Genomic DNA, 18,325 nt, shown 5'->3' on the forward strand with positions numbered 1-18,325 from the left:
CGGGTTACAGACGACCGCCGTTGGTGCCGATAACATACAGGGTACCATTGGAAAATGGGCTACTGTGGGTTGAAGAAGGAGAGGAGGAAGGCATGTTCAGAAGGAGAGAGAGAAGAAGAAAGGCAAAAGTCTGGGACTGAGAGTGGGTACTTTTGATATTGGGCACTGACAGGAAAAGGTAGCGAGTTGGTTGATGTGATGCAGGGAAGGAAAGTGAATATACTGTGTGTCCAGGTGACCAGGTGAAAGGGTAGTAAGGCTAGAAGCTTAGGAGCAGGTTTTAAGTTGTACTATCATGGTACTTATAGGAAGAGTAAGGAAGAGTAATGGAGTAGGAGTTATCTTGAGGAAGAGTTTGTGAGGAATGTTATGGAGGTGAAAACAATGGTAGATAGACTTACGAGTCAGAAAACTGGACATTGTGATGTTCAATGTTTTTAGTGGCTATGCCAAACAAGTGGGATTTGAGTAAGAGGAGAAGGAGAAGTTCTGGAATGAGTTATAAATGAGGGGACGCAGAATATCCCCAGAGATGAGTGATTGGTAATTGGTGCGGACTTCAATTAACATGTTGGTGCAGGCAAAAGAGGGGATGAAGAAGTGAGGGGCAGGTTTAGAATCCAGGATAGAAACACAGAGGGACAGGTGGTGGTAGACTGCAAAATGGATGGAAATGGCTGTAGTGAATACTTTTTTTCCAGAAAAGACAGGAACATAGGGTAATTTATGAGAGCGTAGGTGGGAGCATGCAGGTAGACTACATCAAGAGGACAGAAAAAGAGCAGAGGACAAAGTGGTGGAAGCTGAAAAGGGAGGAGTGTTGTATAGTTTTCAAGGAGGAGTTGAGAAAAGCACTAGGTGGTCAGGGTGTGCTTCCAGATGACTGGACAACAACAGCTAATGTGATCAGGGAGACAGGTAGGTGAGTACTTGGTGTGTCTTCTGGAAGGAAAGTAGATAAGGAGACATGGTGGTGGAATGAGGAAGTACAGGAGAGTGGGGAGAGGTTAGCAAAGAATAAGTGGGACACTGAGGGGACTGAAGAGAAGCATACAGGGTGATATGGCGTAAAGTATATTTAGAGATAGTAAAGGCAAAAAAAATGGCGTACAATGACTTGTATATTTGGTGAGAAAGTAAGGAGGGAGAGAATGATTTATACAGGTTGGCAAGAGAGAGAAATGGAGATGGAAACAGATGTACAGCCGGTCTGGGTGATTAAGGACAGAGAAGGAAATGTATTGACAGATGTTAGAAGAGTGATGGGAAGGTAGAAAGAGTACTTTGAAGAGCTGATGAATGAGGAAAATGAAAGAGGGAAGAGTAGAGGAGGTGACCATTGTGGACCACAAAGTAGCACAAATTAGTAAAAGTGAAGTGAGGAAGGCATTGGGGAAGAAGAGTGGAAAGGCAGTGGATCCTGATGATATACCCGTGGAGGCATGGAAGTATCTAGGAGAGGCAGCAGTAGAGTTTCTGGATAAGTAATTGAACAGGGTCTTAGAGAGGGAGTAGATGCCTAAGGACTGAAGAAGACAGTTATGGTGCCCGTTTTTAAGAATAAGGGCTGTGTAAAATTGCGGTAAATATACAGGGATAAGGCTGATCAGCCATGATAATGAAGTTATGAGAGAGCCGTGGAAACTAGGCTGATAGCAGAAGTCAGCTTTTTTGAGCAGCAGTATGGCTTCATGCCTAGAAAGAGTACTTCAGATGCAGTATTTGCATTTAAAATGGTAATAGAGAAGTACAGAGAAAGTCAGAGGGAGCTGCAGCCCTTGAAAAATCATATGACAAGGTGTCGAGAGAGGATCTCTGGTATTGTATGAGGAAGACTAGAATGGCAGAGAAGTATGTCAGACTGGGGCAGGACATGTATGCTAGCTGTGAGACAGTGGTTATGTGTGCTTTAGTGGTAACAGAGAAGTTCAAGGTGGAGGTGGGACTTCATCAGGGATCAGCTCTGAGCCCCTTCTTCTTTGTAGCAGTGATTGACAGGCTGACAGATGAGCTTAGACAAGAATCTCCATGGACCATGGCAGATGACATTGTGATCTGTCGTGAGAGCAGGGAGCAGGTTGAGGAAAATTTTGAGAGATGGTGGTATGCTCTGGAAAGGGGAGAAATGAAGGTGAAGAGCATGAAGAGCATGGAAAGAAGGTGAGGAAACAGGTTCAAGCAGGTTGGAATGGATGGAGAAAAGTGTCATGGGTACAACACGATAGAAGACTATCAGCCGTAATGAAAGGAAAGGTGTACAGTGGTGAGACCAGTGATGCTGTATGATCAACAAACAGTGACAATGATGAAAAGACAGGAGACAGAGCTGGAAGTCGCAGAGATGAAAAGATGTTGAGGTTCTCGTTGGGAGTGATGCTTTTCTATCAGAAAAACATCATGTTAGATGCTTTCGGGAGAGGGTCAGAGAAGGTAGGCTGAGATAGATCGGTCGTGTACAGAGGATAGTGAACGTATTGGTAGACGGATGCTGGAATTGGAGCTGCCAAGCAGTCAGCGCTAAAAATTAACCATGTTATCAATGTTGTAAATCAGGGGTGCTCAATATGTGGATCACTATCTACAAGTCGATTGCAAAGGTAATACCGGCAGAACGCATGACATTAAAAAAAAATAGACGTCAGCCTATAATCTATCCCGTCACTTGATTAATATTCAGGGCAGCCAGTCAGATGACATCTGATTGTTTACGACACTGAGGTTACTGCACATGCACAAACAACGGCGTGAAGTGCAGCAAAAAGCCCTCGATTTTTTCTCTTAGACTTAAAAAATATAAAATGAATGGGGGAACTGGACCAAGTAAGTAGACAAAAACGTATCACTTTCAAACGGAATTGGAGGAGGACTTTTTTTTTAACGATGACATTTTCGAAGTGTGTTTGCCTCATCTGTCACTCTGACATTGCAATTCCAAAGTAGGGTCATGTGGAGCGGCATTTTTAGACCGTACATGGAAAATACGACATGAACATCCTGCCGAAAAGCGAGCTTAGAAAGAGAAAGGTGAAGGAACTAAAATCCCAGTTGTTCGGACAGCAGTCATTTTTCACACAGTATACTTCAAAAGCGAAAGCCGTGACTGAAGCATCGTTCCGGCCGGGTGAGTCATGTCATCAATAGTAAGGCTGGCTGGAAGCAGCTACTGTCCGGACTATGCATCCCTGGCTGATTCAATTCAGTATAAGTCATCAGTGAACTTGGGTTATGACAAAAAATGTACATATTCATTTTGTGTTGTGCAATATTGGTTCATGTGGTTATGCAAGGTACATCAACATACATTGTAAATATAAAGAATGTTTTGCATTTTTGTTGTGGGTAGTTCATTTTGACTTGAAGTGTGAGCACCCCTGTTGTAAATAATACGCTAAACTTCATCAGGGCAAGTGCACCGACTCAAAGACAGTGTGTTGCACTTTAGTGAGAGCATGAGATTGAACATGGTGACATAGGCTATCATGGAGTTGTGCTTAAAAGATTGTGGGATTTGAGAGCACAGATTGGTGAATTCTGTGAAAAGAAACGCAAGGGTATCACAGAGCTCTGAGATTCAGACTGGATAGAATATCTAGTATTTGTTGTTTATGTGACTGCACTAATGACTGAACTAAACTGAAAGGCAAGTGGCTGCTTGAACATGATATGAGGAGTGCTATGAGAAATCTGCAGTTTCTGTCAAGCCAACCAGAGGGCAACTTTCTCACACACCTGCCCACACAAAGAAGCCGTACCATCGAGCCATCACTTCCCTTTGAATTCATCCATATTAGGGACAGTACATGATCAGTTTTCAATGGAATTTGAAGACTTCGAAGAAGCTGAGAGTTAAATACACATAAATTACTCTGCCTTCACTTGCCATATGGACAGTGCATCGATCATGGTAAGCCTGCACTGATTGACTTGACAAATGACATTTGCATTTCAGTGAGTATCACAATAGGACTGTTATTCTTCTCTTAAAGAGGAAAACTTTTCACACAGCAGGTATGCTCAAAAGACACTAGTTCTCTTTGGATCAGCCTATTAATGTAATAAATCTTCTCAGTGATAAAATTCAACCCAAAATGAAAGAAAAGGTGTACAACAATGTATGTATTTGAATGTGAAGAACTCGGGTGGAACGGTGGGGCTACAGGGAGTGGAGATCAAGAAGCTGGAGGATTTCAGGTACTTGGGGTCAACAGTCCAGAGCAACAGAGAATGTGGAAAAGAGACGGGTCCAAGCAGGTTGGAATGGGTGGAGAAAAGTGTCAGGGCACAATGTGATAGAAGACTATTGGCCAGAATAAAAGGAAAGGTGTACTAGACAGTGGTGAGACCAGCGATGTTGTATGGCCTAGAAACAGTAACAATGATGAAAAGACAGGAGGCAGAGCGGGAGGTCACAGAGATGAAGATGTTAAGGCTCTCTTTGGTAGTGACCAGGATGGATAGGATCAGGAATGAGTCTATCAGAAGAACAGCACGTTAGATATTTCGGAGAGAAGGTCAGAGAGGCCAGACTGAGATGGTTTGGTCATGTACATAGGAGGGATAGTGAATATATTGGTAGACAGATGCTGGAATTGGAGCCTCCAGGCAGGAGGTCTTGAGGAAGACAAAAAAGATTTATGGACATAGTGAGAGAGGATATCAAGCTTGTTGGCGTGAGAGAGGAGAATACATGCCAACCCCTGAAGGGAAAACCCAAAAGGAGAAGAAGTGATAAAATTCCACAAGTCAAGAGAAAGGGCCGCTCTCAATGTTGATCACCTGTCAGCTGTCCTCTGCGTATCCTCCTCAAGCATATTTTGATCAAAGTTGGCCCTGTTAAGTACATGGTGATTTAAAGTTTTTACAATACCTTTTTCATATATTATTTGCTAAATCATAATATCTACTCTTTCCTATATAAGTTTATCCAAAGTAAACAATTTATAGCTTTTTAGAGTTATAAACTTTGTATTCAACGGAAGAGAGATCAGCTCATTGGCAAGCCCCCACAACAGTCCCAAGTCAGTTATCCACCCATGATCAGAAACTTTCAACCTCATCTCATTATACTTTTACTTCATTTTCTTAAAGACAATCCATTACTCAAAAAAATTATCTAGAAAAATTGTATCATTAAAAAGTTAAATTTTTTTGTCAATAATTTCAGAAAGTGAAGCCCATATATCATATAAGGTAATTACACAGAGTGAAATATTTCGTCCCTTTATTTCTTGAAATTTGAATGATTATGGATGACAGATAATTAAGTGCAAAATTCAGTGTCTAGGAAAATTAGTATATTGTGAAAAAGTTCAATATTGGAATGTAAAAACACCGTAGACAGCTAATTAACTCAAATCACCTGCAAAGGTTTCCTGAGTCTTTAAATGGTCTCTCAGTCTGGGTCAGTATGCTACACAATCATTGGTAAGACTGCTGACTTGATAGATGTCTAGAGACAGTCATGTCCGTTTTTGTGGCTCCTGCCACAGGAACAGACTTTGTTGTCCCGGTGTGTTCAGATTTTAATTCAGGGAAAGACGTCACAATGGTCAGGAACTGATTAAGCAATGAATGGTTTATTTGAAGTCAGGAAATTCACTTACGAGATATCCCGGGCCAGAATGAATGTCACCCCACAAGGATCATTCACCCTCTCTAAACACCCGCTGAGACGCGTCCAGTCAAATGTGTAGACAAGGAGATTCTGGCCCCGAGCCAGGAGGGCACGCTCATTTTATACCTTTGACCCAAAGGTCGGGTTTACTTCCTTATAACAATGGCTGGAATGCAAAACCTCCTATCTGCAAATTTCTCGATTTCGGGTTTTTGCATTGAGTGGTGAGAAATGGGATGGCTCCACATTTTCAATCTATCGACAAGATAATCCTGCCCTGTCTTTTGACATAAATGTCACATGACAAAACTCCTATGTGCACAATGAAGCAGAAAAAAATCAGGAAAAAAACACTTATCTGCATTGTCAGTGGTAAAAATACATGCTATGTATTTTTAAATCATAACATAGAAATATAGTCTGTGAACAATAGAATATTCTTGAATATCTTTAACAAAGACCATACTATAATCAAATGAAATGTTTGTTTTTTTTTCGTGTCCTGAAAAAAGTGTTTTGTTCAGATTAGAAATTTTGCCTTCCAGCCATTGATAAGGTCTTGTTTTCCCACTCTTGTAATTTGGGCACTTGTGGTGCAGGGCCGCGCAGGGCCGCGCAGGGCCGCACCGTGGACAAAGCCGCGTGTGCGCATGAACAGTTACGCACGGGGGGGTGTAAGTGCGGAGAAGTGCATTCCTTGACATCACATGATATGTTCTCACAGATAAATTTCAACAGTCACTGAGACCCTGCAAGAGCCACAAATGGTCTTTGCTGAAGAAATTGGCTTTTCACGGCATGATGTATCTGTAAATATTCAAAGAAAGCTGAGTGGAAGGAAAAAGTGTGGTAGGAAAAGGTGCACCAACAAAAGGGATAACCACAGCCTTGCAAGGATTGTCAAGCAAAGTCCATTCAAGAATTAGGGCAGGTTTCACAATGAGTGGACTGAGGCTGGAGTCAGAGCAACAAGAGCTACTACGCACAGACAAATCATATATGTATGTTTCATTCTTCGTGTCAAGCCACTTCTGAACAAGAAAAAACATACTGTACTCTTGCTAAGTGGTCCAAAATCCTCTACTCAGATGAAAGTAAAAATGTGCATGCCATTTAGAAATAAAGATCCCAGGGTCTGACAGATTGCACATTGCTTGAAGTTACCACAGCCAGTGATGATTTGGACTTCCATATCACATGCTGGTCTCAGTCCATTGTGTTGTCTGAAGTCCCCAGCCAATGCAGCAGCCCACCAGGAAATTTGGGAGCACTTCATGCTTCTCTCTGGTGAGCTATAAGGAGATGCTGGTTTCATTTTCCAGCAGGACTTGGCACCTGCCCAGAAAGCCAAAGGTACCAAAAGCTAGTTCAATGACCGTTGTGTTACCATGCTTCATTGGCCAGCAAACTGGCCCTAGCTGAAGCCCTTGTTTCTTTATGGAGTTGTTTCAAGAGAAAGAGACACAAGAACAAACAATGTAGATGAGCTGAAGGCTGCTATCAAAGCAACCTAAGCTTCCATTACACCTGAGCAGTGTCACGGGCTGATTGCCTCCATGCCATGCCACATTGATGAAGTAATTCATGCAAAAGGAGACCAACCAAGTATTGAGTGTGTAAAAAGGAACATATTTTTCAGAAGCCTGACATTTCTGTATAAAATATCCTTTACTGATCTTGTGTAATATTCAAATTTCAGTATCATAATTTCAAGAAATCGAGGCTTGAAATATTTCACTCTGTGTATTGAAACTATATGGGTTTCACTTTCTGAAATGAATGACAAAAAATATTGAACTTTTTTATGATATTCATATTGAAATTGATGGACTACTACAAATGTCAACAATAAAAAGCTGTGAGACATTTGAAGGAGCTGAAATATACAATTACCCTTTTTTCAAAGTTATTTATGGATATAATAAGAAAGCGACGTAGCAAGTTTTTACAGAGCACCCCTACACTTTCACACATGCTATTCCTTAGGTATGGTTATGGAAACTGTTGATTTATACCACGGGCCCACCTTCAATTCTCCAAACAATCATGGGACCAGTTTCCCACAAAAAAGAAATCACTGGGGGGGCCACAAAACCCTTTTGACACCTGACATGAATCTAAAACTTTTTTTCAAACATCCTCTGATGCACATTCTTGGACACATCATCGGTGTTGTTTCCTGGAGTCACTGGGTGTTTCAGGTCTCACAACAGGCGACCTCATCCAGGCGACCTGACCAAGGCTGATCAGACCACGGTCTGTGTCCAAGAGACATTCTACCGCCCCAAAGGCTCTCTCATCTTTAGCCAGAGCCACCTGGATCCGTTCTCCGCTGCCTAAACGTTGTTATTCATGGTTCTCTGTTGCCTCCCACCTGTTATGCCCAGTGTGCTTTAGGCCTTGCCCAGGGAGTGGCTGGCAAATCCCCGACTGCCAACCTCCACTGTCATGCATAGTCCTCAACCCATTGCTCCGACAGTCCTCCACCAGCTCCTGGTGCTTCTCCATCTTTCTTTCTTGTGCCTTCTCTATCCTTTCCTCCCAGGAAACCGTCATCTCCAGCAAGACCAGTTGCTTTGTTGCCCCGGAGACCAAGATAATGGCCAATATTAACTTGAAGAGGCTACTGAAAAATCCTAGCATACATCAGCCAGTCCAAGTCAACTGTCATCACCCAGTCTCACGCTGTGGAGAGCAAACCAGCGGCGCAGCTCTTTCATGTTCTCTCTGGCCTCTGTTCTTCCTTAATGAACAGGATGGCCTTGGCTGTAGTCGACTGTCCATTATCCCCTCACCGATTGCCTAGGTGATGGACTTCAGGACTTGATTGTGTCTCCATCGATAATAGCCCTGACTCAGCTTGAGCAGCTGCTTAAGATGTCTTCCAGTGTTCCTACCATGGAACATGGGGGGCATGCAAGTGTCTCTATTTTGCCCTGATGCACAGATTAGGTGGGCTTTGGTGGACATTATAACCCGCTTGGATCCAGAACTTGATCTTCTGAGAGTTCCACTGCCAGATGTCCTTCCAGGTGACACACCGCTCCATTGCCTGCTCACACTTCATTCAGGCACATTGCTGCCTCATGGTAACTGCTCTGCTGGTTTGCTCTTCCTCGACTGAGGCTCCCACCTCCTCTTGCACTAGCCTCTCTCTCCCGCTGGCAGACTTCTACCGGTTTACTGTTCGGCTCCCAAGACCAGCTCTGCCCTGCGCCTCAGCCGAGTTTCCGCTTGCTGGTCTGCATCCGCTGCCCTCCACATCTTCTCTGTCCTCACCACAATTCCTGCCCTGGAGACTTTGCCATCTCTGGATTCTGATTACTGCAGGTGTTTCCGTGCTCATGTCATGATAAACTTTTCCCTGACTGAGCTGAAAGGACAGCTCGATGTTGCTGAAGCTGTGTGGCAAACCAAGTTATCTGCGAAGATAGTTGCACACTTGTGACGCAAAACCTTCGACCACAGTCATGGGAACCTCGTAGATGAGCAGAGGCCAGAGGATTCTTGGGATGACTCCATGTTGGTTTATCCGGTCTTTGAATCTTTCAGGGAGCCCAGAATTGTCCACTGTCCTCAGCCAGCCCAAGGTAACCAATCAGCATTGGTTACCTTGATAGAATCCCTGTCCATCAAGCTACAGCTGAAGACCTTCCCGAGACTTCACTGGCTCCTCAGTGATAGATGGGATTATATGTCCGTCCAACCTGGAGCAGAATTTGTCTGTGACCTTCCCCTTCCTGATAACAAAGGACATGGATTGTGCAGGCTTGAAGCTCATGCATGCCCATGCCCATCTTCTCCAACCCCTGAAGAATCCATCTAGCTCCTGGTGCAGCTGTTGTTGTCACTGTGAGGTTGTCCATGAAGGCTCTGATGGGAGGCTGCCTTACTCCAGATTTGCTGAGTGGACCTCTGCATTCTATTTTGGCTCCCTTGGCCGACGTGTTCGTTGCCAGCGCAAAGAAGGTCAATGATATGGTACAACCAATGATGATACCCACTTCAAGCTGGTGCCAGTCAGATAACTGGTACCAGGTGGAGGGTATATGCTGCATATATGTTTCCATCCATCCATCCATCCCTCCCTCCATTCATCCATTCCTCCCTCCATTCATCCATCCCTCCCTTCATTCATCCATCCATCCCTCCATCGTCAACCACTTATCCTACTCAGGCTCCCATGTAGCAAACCAATAACACCGTCTGCATCTGAGTGCTGTCAGTATTATATCGTGTGTACTGAGGCGTACAGCCAGCTGTCACCGCAAATAAAAAATAACTATTTCAATAAACATTGCAAAATATATACTTGCAAATTCAATCGCATACTTTTTTTAACCTGGTTGATCTTATTTTGACTCCTGAACCTGAATGTTTAGGCTGTAAAAGGTCAATAAGTCACTTGCACATCGGTGTTTGTGGTGCATTTTGAGCGACCAAAGAAATGAAATATGTGGAAAATCTCAGAAAATCATTTTGAGTAGTAGTGTCTTTATTTGCAGCCGTCCAAAAATAAACTGAAAACAATAAATAAGACTACATATGCTGGACATGCTATTGTGAGTGTACCTGATCCATCTGCCGCATCAGTGCTTTGAGATCTCCTGGTAGCTGGATTAGCTGAATGGGAGCTGTATGGATACAGTTGTTTTCCTCCAATGTCATCTGGCTGACTGATCTGTGTAAGGTCATGCATACTCAGGCTTCGCAGCTTCTCTGTGATGGCCCCTTGACCCTGTATGGCAGGTAGGCAGGCAGGTAGTCAGGTGAACGCACATACCCACATGGATATACATCAACCACAAAGAGAGTCACATATGATAGAAGGCAAAATGACAGGATACAACCAAACCGATCGATTAAGTCAATGGGACTTAAAAAGTGTTAGCACAGGTTTGGGTGACAATTATCATTATTAGTTTGAAAAAGAGAAATGTTATATCATTTTTGGTTTTCTATTCTCTCATATTTAAATAAATACTAAAAATCCTTTATTACTTATTACTATCTTACTGGGGAGAAAAAGAGATATTCCTCAGTTTGGAATGAGGAATGTCCTATTTTTATAATGATCCTTTCCATGTTTTTCTTAGTTTGAGTTGTCACTGCTGTTCTTCAGAGCCAGTCTAGAGCAAGCTATTCAGTACTGGATAAATAATTATTAATTATTTAATTGTTATCTTTTCCTGATTTGATGCAAGTGTGTTTAAGAATATTTGATTTATTTAATATTTATTTATTTAATATTTGTTTGATTTGAAAGAGCAAACCATGTCTAAAAACAGACGGATCTCTCTAAAGATCCATCTGTCTGTTTTCACAGGACATCATCAAGCCAGGAATTTTACAAATGAAACTAATAAGTTACATAAAAACCTGGAGGCCTAGTTATAAAAGCAAATGAAAAGGCATGCCACAGTATGTCAAAGAGGGAAAGGATGCACTCATTGAACACACAAACAATTTTCTTGAATATTACAAAGTAAGAATAGTGATGACTGCAACACAGTGATAAATCAAGCGGAGAGAGCTCTGGAACAAAACGTGAATTAAGATAAAAAAATACAAAAAACATGAAAAATGTATATAAGACATTGTAGGAATACAGAAACTAAATAGACAAATTATGAGAGTATTGTGTTACAAAATGGCAAAGCAAAGGTTTTCCATGCTGCTGAGAATGACTGCTTTTTACCTCTTAGAGGAGCCTGCTGAAGTAATTAAACCCAAGGGAAAACACTATGTCAATGCAGAGATGAAGAAAAAAGTGACAAATGAGTTAGTGCGTGTGGCAAAACTGAAACTTGAAACGTTTGCAAGCCGAGAGCTATATCAGTTACTGTATAAAACAACGGCAGTGATGGATGTATTTCGTATTTTAACATTTACCCAAATCTTTAATTTTCAAGGAGGTTTAACAAAATCCTATCCTTTGAAAGTATACAGCTAATCTTATGTAAGTTATTGCCAAAACTACCTGAGAATATATCTGAGCTGTAAAACAGTGTTTTAAAAAGAGCAAAGGGGGGCGGGGGGTATCAGATGGAGTCATGAGTCTGAAGTCAGAAATTGTTTGAAAGAAAGGTTTGATGCTCAATGTTGTTGGTGGTTATGCCCCACAGGTGGGATGTGAGTTTGAAGAGAAGGAGAAATTCTGAAGTGAGCTTGATGAAATGATGCATAATATCCCCAGGTGGGTGAGTGGTAAGTGGTGCACACTTCAATGGAAATGTTGGTGCAAGCAACAGAGAAGATAAGGAAGTGAAGGGCAGGTTTGGTATCCAGGACAGAATTGAATTGGGACAGATGGTGGTAGACTTCACAAAAATTATGGGAAAGGCTGAAGTTAATACTGTCTTCCAGAAGAGGCAAGAACATAGTGTTACATATAAGAGTGGAGGTAGGAGCACCCAGGAAGACTACATTTTGAAAAGACAATGTTATCTAGAGGAGATCGCTGAATGCAAAGGAGTAGGTAGGTGAGCATGTAGCCAGATAGCATAGGACGGGGGTTTGAATTGCATCATGGATCAGATTTGAGCCCTTTCTTGTTTGCAATGGCAATGGAAAGGGTGAAAAGTGAGGTTGGATGGAAATCTCCATGGCCTTTGATGTTTGACTTTGATTACAGATGATATTGTGTTCCCTGATGTGAGCAGGGAGCAGGTGGAAAAAAATACAGAGAGGGGAGGTATGCCCTGAAAAGGAGAGGTTAGCAGCAAGACAGAATACATACAAGTAAATGAGAGGGACCCAACTGGAACAATGAGGTAGCAGGGAATAGGATAAAGAAGGTGGAGAATTTTAAGTACTTAAGGTCAACAGGGGGGAAAAGAGGTGTTGAAATGTGTTGAAGTAGGTTGAAATGGGTGAAGTAAAGTGTCAGGGGTAATGTGGAACAACAGAGTATTAGCCAGAAGGGAAGGGAACGTGTACAAGACAGTTGTGAGGCCCGCAGTGATGTGTGGTTTTTCAAGACAGTAGCACTGAGGAAAATACAGCAAGCAGAACTGAAGGTAGCAGAAATTAAAATGTTGAGATTCTATCAGGGAGTGAGGAGATTAGATATAATCATGAATGAGTCCATCATAGGAACAGCACATGCTAGATGTCTTGGGAGACGTAGAGAGAGGATTGACTGAGAGGCTTTAGACCTGTACAGAGGGGGGTGAATAGGGGGGATAGTAGAAGGATGCTAAAATTGGAACTGCCAAGCAAGAGGCCCAGAGAAAGACCAAAGAGGGGATTTATGGACGTAGGAGGGATTTATGGATGTAGTGAAAAGAGGGCTTGAATTTTGTTGCTGGGAGAGGAGGATACAGAGAATAGAGTTGAGTGGAGGGTGATGATTTGCTGTGGCGACCACGGAAGGGAGTAGCTGAAAAAATAAAGGAAGGAATAGCAAAACAACATTGGCAAACATCAAAGGAAGGACACAACCGACTGGCAGTTATCCGTTCCTTTCAATTAGTCCAGTTTTTGCTCAAAGAACAAAAGCAAAAAAGAACCGTTTGTTGTCCAAGTCTGTTTGCACTCTAAACTACAGATCTCATAGAAATGGTCACTCTTGCAAGAGTTTGCTGCGTTCAGTTGGTTTGACAAATCCTGTTGTCTGTGGTCCTGCATCAAGTGCAGGTCTTAAATGTGTGATCGCCAGTCATTCGGCTGTCATAAAGAAATTAAGCCAATTGGAGTGTGTATTCCTCATCTTTTCAAAATCTGTAACAACTGTGCAAGTTGTGTATTGTGTCCCTAGCCAAACATTTTTCTGAAATGTTTCTAAATTGTGAAAATCTCACCAAAATTTTCAAATTGGGGTTGTGCACATACAGTATACATTGATCCATCCGTCTTCTGCTGCTTCTCCAGTTGGGTCACGGAGGTAGCTGCCAAAGAACAGAAATAGGCACAGCCTTCTCTCTGGCCACTTCCCCCAGCAGGCATTCCCAGGCCTGCCTAGAGACAAAGTCCCTACAGCGTGTCTTAGGTCATCCAGAGGACCTCCTCCTGTGGGACAAACCCTGAACACCTCTCAAGGGAAGGGTCCAGCAGGCATCCGGATCAGATGCTTCAGCAGCCTCATCTGGTTTCTCTTGATGCAGAGGAGCAACTAACAGGTGGCCAAAGTTCTCATCTTGCATTGGTAATTCAGATTGCCGCTTTAAGTGTTTCCATTTTTTTCAACCACTACAGAGTCTTTGTTACTACTGACGCAGCACTGAACCGTCTGCCGATCTTGTAATCCATTTCAGAATAGGATACAGTCATTTGGCAGACGCCAAAACGACTTACAGTGGAGATGCCGGGGATTGAACCCAGGATCTCATACATGCGAAGCCTGCGCTCACTCGTGAACAAGAATACTGTCTACCCCAAATATCTCCACTTGGGGTTAGATCTCATCCCAGACCTGTAGAGGGCATCCCACCTTTTTTCGGTTGAGGACTATGGCCTTGGATTTGGTAATGCAGGTATTAATCCCTCAAATTTCCCCCCAATTTCCATCCCTTAAATGATTTTCCCTACTTATGTACAAGATCCTGAGATACTTCTCCTCACTTAGGATAGAATATTATCTAGACCCGGAGAAGGGACTTCACATTTTTCCAGGTTAGGACCCTGGATTTTGGAAGCGCTGATTTTTATCCCAGCCACTTCACATCAGCTCCAAACCCTTCTTGTGAGGGTTGGAGATCATGATTGGATGAAGCCAACCAAACCATATCATCTGCAAAAAGTAGAAGTCAAACAGGATCCCCTCTAGACCTGTGCTAGGCCTTGAAATTCTGTACACAAAGATTCAAAACAGAATTGTGACAAAGGGCAGCACCAGCAGAGTCCAACCCCCACTGAAAATAAATCCAACCCTTGGCCAAAAATGCAGACAGAGCTCTGAGCTTGAAGGAATGGCTGACATTGTGGAAACAAACCGATGTCTTGAAAAGTCTTGGACTGAAAGACAGAGCAGAAGCATTGATCATTGGTATATAAGATCTACCAATCTAAAGAGGGGGTTCAGACCTGCTTGCATATGAAGCATGACAGGACAACTCTTTTGTAATTTGATGCTACATAAATTAAATCTGATAATGGAAAAGGTGCCCCTAAGACAATCAAGTACATAACAACAGGATGTATTCACAATTACAAGGTGGCTACAATCATATACAGGAACACCTGTAATGTGTACAAAGTGGAAGACACTTTCAAACCTGATTCAGAATGACTAAGCCATGATCCTGACTAGAGATGTTAGAGATGGATAAACAAGTAATGGCAAACAAACTGGACTTTGTGGAGGTAAACAAGCAGAGGAAGACATCCATAATGGTGGATGTAGCAATCCCAAGTGACAGCAACATCAGAAAAAAAGAAAATGAGAAGCAGAGGCAATACTAGGGCCTCAAGGAGGAAATGCAGCATAAAGGCTTGAGTGGTCTTGGTGGTAATTGGGTCAATTGAGCAGTAACTCCCAAGCTGGAACAATGGCTTTTGCAGATCCAAGAAAGAAACATCTGTGATCTCTTTCCAGAAGACCATAATGCTGGGAACAGCTAGGATCCTGCGCAGAACCCTTAAATTCTGGTAGAAATTCAAGCTTGAAGGAGACACAATACTGCCCTTCCTATATGAGGTAACAAAGGGAAAAATAGCCACCTGCTCAATACAGCAGGAATCCCCCTATGCCACCAAACATCTGTGGGACATTGATGCGTGGATTCCACCAGAACTCTGGGGAGTTCTGAAATATCAGTTACTACAAATATCAAAGCTGACCCCCTTAAGTAAAAGAAGTAGTGGGATCAGGTTTTTTCCAGCGCATTCCAAAACGCTTAAATGGATAATGATCTGAGAACTTAAAAGGACAGCAACTTCAACTTGTCATTGTGTTCCTCAATCCATTCAGATCCATTTTATTATGACTTTGGAAGGTAACTACCACTAAAAACCAGAGTAGGGAGTGCAGTATTGGAAATGCTCTGACCCAGTAATCAACCCACCACATTTTTACTTCACTTTCTCAATTTCTAAGTCCAATGCATCAAACCAAGGAACAAAGCTGTTCAATGGCTGACCTATATATCCCACCCACTGGACAATCAGTGGTCATAATGATACGACTTATTGGAGTCTATATCTATATAGACTAAATGGGTGAGGATATTCTAATTTATGAGAGAAAGAAGAAAAACAAAGGGATTGAAAAAGAGCTGCAACTTCAAGGCAGGTGATAATACCCAGTGAAATCTTGAGGCCGAAAAAATTCAAAAACACAGGGGAATGTCACTGAGCTTCAAGAAATTGAATTAGGGTAGCAAGTCGATTCTATTTTGACAACCAAAACATGAGGCACTGATGGTTTCTCACTTTGGTTGGAATATATTGTTTTTGTTATTGTTATTGTTGGGCAAATCCAAAACATTTAATTTGCTATCTTGCAAAGAAATGGTAGAATAAACTGTACACCATTGACACATTGATACTTGATTGATGATACTTCAATGAAACACAAAATAGTTTGTTCCTAGTTTTCTAAAAGTTTCTTGGTTAACTGCTCATCAACTTCTTTATATATTTCAGCAATGTCTTGGTGAGATGTCAGTTTTGGTAAATTAAGTCAACTGGGCACTAACCTCTTTAGATTTTATCTAATCTTTTATTTCTCTTTCGTCAAAGATTTATCGTCTTTTTTTGTTCAGTCTGGAGTTTAAATGCCATATGACGTCTGTGGACTTTCTCAGTCATCTAGGTCATGATGAATTCTTGTCAAAATCTTTTTGTCTCGGCAACTGGACAACAATTTCTTCCTATGACCTTTGGGGACCCTGGCAGTTATATTCGGAGTTATATTGGGAAACTCCCCATAGGTCATTAGAACTGAAGAAGCCTCTTGGATGAGGGATTAAACATCTCCAAGTGAAGCAATTTGAGTTGCTAAGACAAGAGGATTTTGACAAGAATGCCATATGACCTACAGCAACACTATGGTTCTTTGTTGCAAAAGTCATATCACAGGATTCTATCTCAAAAAACATGTTTCTGTATATGCTATATGTGTTCTGCACTTAGTGCTGATCCAGTAAATTTCACTTCCATATGAGATTCCTTAGTGCAATAAAACCAACAGGGATCATCTAATAGTCTGAGGAGTTCAAACAGTACTTCATTAATTCTGGTTACAATTGCTGAGAGACAACAAGGTATCAAAGATATAATATTATGACCACAATATACCAGGGATGACTGTTTGATCAGATCTCTCTTGATTAAAAGATGATTGAAAGATCCTGTGATGCGAAAAGGCGAGGAATAAGAAAGAAAGAGTCTATGGAACTGATGAGGAAAAATGTCAAAATACACTAAGTGTTAGAGTCAGAGTATATTTAGAAAGTTATCTCTTCTAAATGAATACAATGAAAAAAATCTACCAACATAAGTGTAACACAGAAAATGAGTATTTCATTGGGAGAATTCTTGGTTACTTGCCTTGACAGCCACATTGACTGCAGCAGAAGCAGCGATGCTCAGTCCCTGTCGGCCAAAGTTCACCATGGTTTCATAACTTCTTTCCTTGGCTTGAACAATGTACTCATCTATTTCCTACAGGAAGACAGCCAGTAGCATTTCACAGAAGACACTTTCAATCAGCATACAATTAATGAGGATGGATGGATGGATGGATGGATGGATGGATGGATGGATGGATGGATGGATGGATGGATGGATGGATGGATGGATGGATGGATGGATGGATGGATGGATGGATGGATGGATGGATGGATGGATGAACAGAAGATGGATGGAAGGACTCACTCTCTCCCTGGAGGACAGCAGTGGATGCAGACACTTAGTGTAAATAAGACTTGCTCCTCTGGTGTAGGGTGACAGTAGCCAGATCACAAGAAACACTTTCATCTCATAGTACAGTGGGAACCTGGATGTGAACACCCACCATAAATGTTTACACTGCAAAGACTCTATTATTGCTGGCATTGATTTAATATTATTAAATTTACTGAGAAAAATCTCTTGATGATGATTAATAAAGTAATTAACAATCAAATCAAAAAGCCAGCTTCAACTGGTGACAAATGCAGTTTAAAATACATAAGATACATTATGATACATAAGATATAAATTTCTTAAAATATTTCAGTGGACATTGTGTACAGGTTAAAAATAAGAAGAACCACCTCTGGTCCTCAGTGTTTAATCCTCAGTTGACTAGAATGACAAAGTGACATTATTTCATTTAGCCTTTTTTGGACCTTCTTCATTATATTTGTCCAAATCTATGACATTAGGATTATCGCTAAATTGAAAGTGTAATGTGAATTGTCATGATCTGTAATCCACCTTTCACAATGCTGGAAAATGAGAGGGAAACATTTTGGCCTATGTTCTTGGCATTGCAGTATGTTTACCAGTGATGGACAATTATAACCATACATTAGAAAATATATCAATTTTATAACTTTGATAGACTACACTCATGTCATAGAAATATATTTTCCACTGATGTGACTAAGCATAAACATGGCATATATATCACTGTTTTAGACACTAACTAAACCTTGCAATGGTTCGTAAAGTTTGAAATTTAAAATAGCTGTAAATTTAATATATACCCTTAAATCCAACCTCAGCCTGGACCCTACCCTCTGTGTCAGGATAGGTAATAGGACTACAGCCAGCCTTATCACAAAC

General features: G+C 41.7%; 1 protein-coding gene across 3 annotated transcripts in view; it reads right to left on the minus strand.

Moving 5' to 3' along the window:
• reep3b (receptor accessory protein 3b) overlaps positions 1–18,325 on the minus strand; it is a 62,955-nt gene that overhangs the window by 6,553 nt on the left and 38,077 nt on the right. For all 3 annotated transcript variants that reach the window (XM_086140848.1, XM_086140847.1, XM_086140849.1), the window contains exons 4-6: positions 17,432–17,552; positions 17,105–17,218; positions 10,187–10,352 (exon numbers count right to left, since the gene is read on the minus strand). In XM_086140848.1, coding sequence (XP_085996974.1) covers positions 10,187–10,352; positions 17,105–17,218; positions 17,432–17,552 — 401 coding nt within the window. The remainder of the gene's footprint in view (positions 1–10,186; positions 10,353–17,104; positions 17,219–17,431; positions 17,553–18,325) is intronic.

The sequence above is a fragment of the Fistularia commersonii genome, chromosome 33 (genome assembly GCF_037954325.1).
Source record: "Fistularia commersonii isolate RoL2024-O1a breed Wild chromosome 33, RoL_Fcom_v1.0, whole genome shotgun sequence".
NCBI lineage: Eukaryota > Metazoa > Chordata > Actinopteri > Syngnathiformes > Fistulariidae > Fistularia > Fistularia commersonii.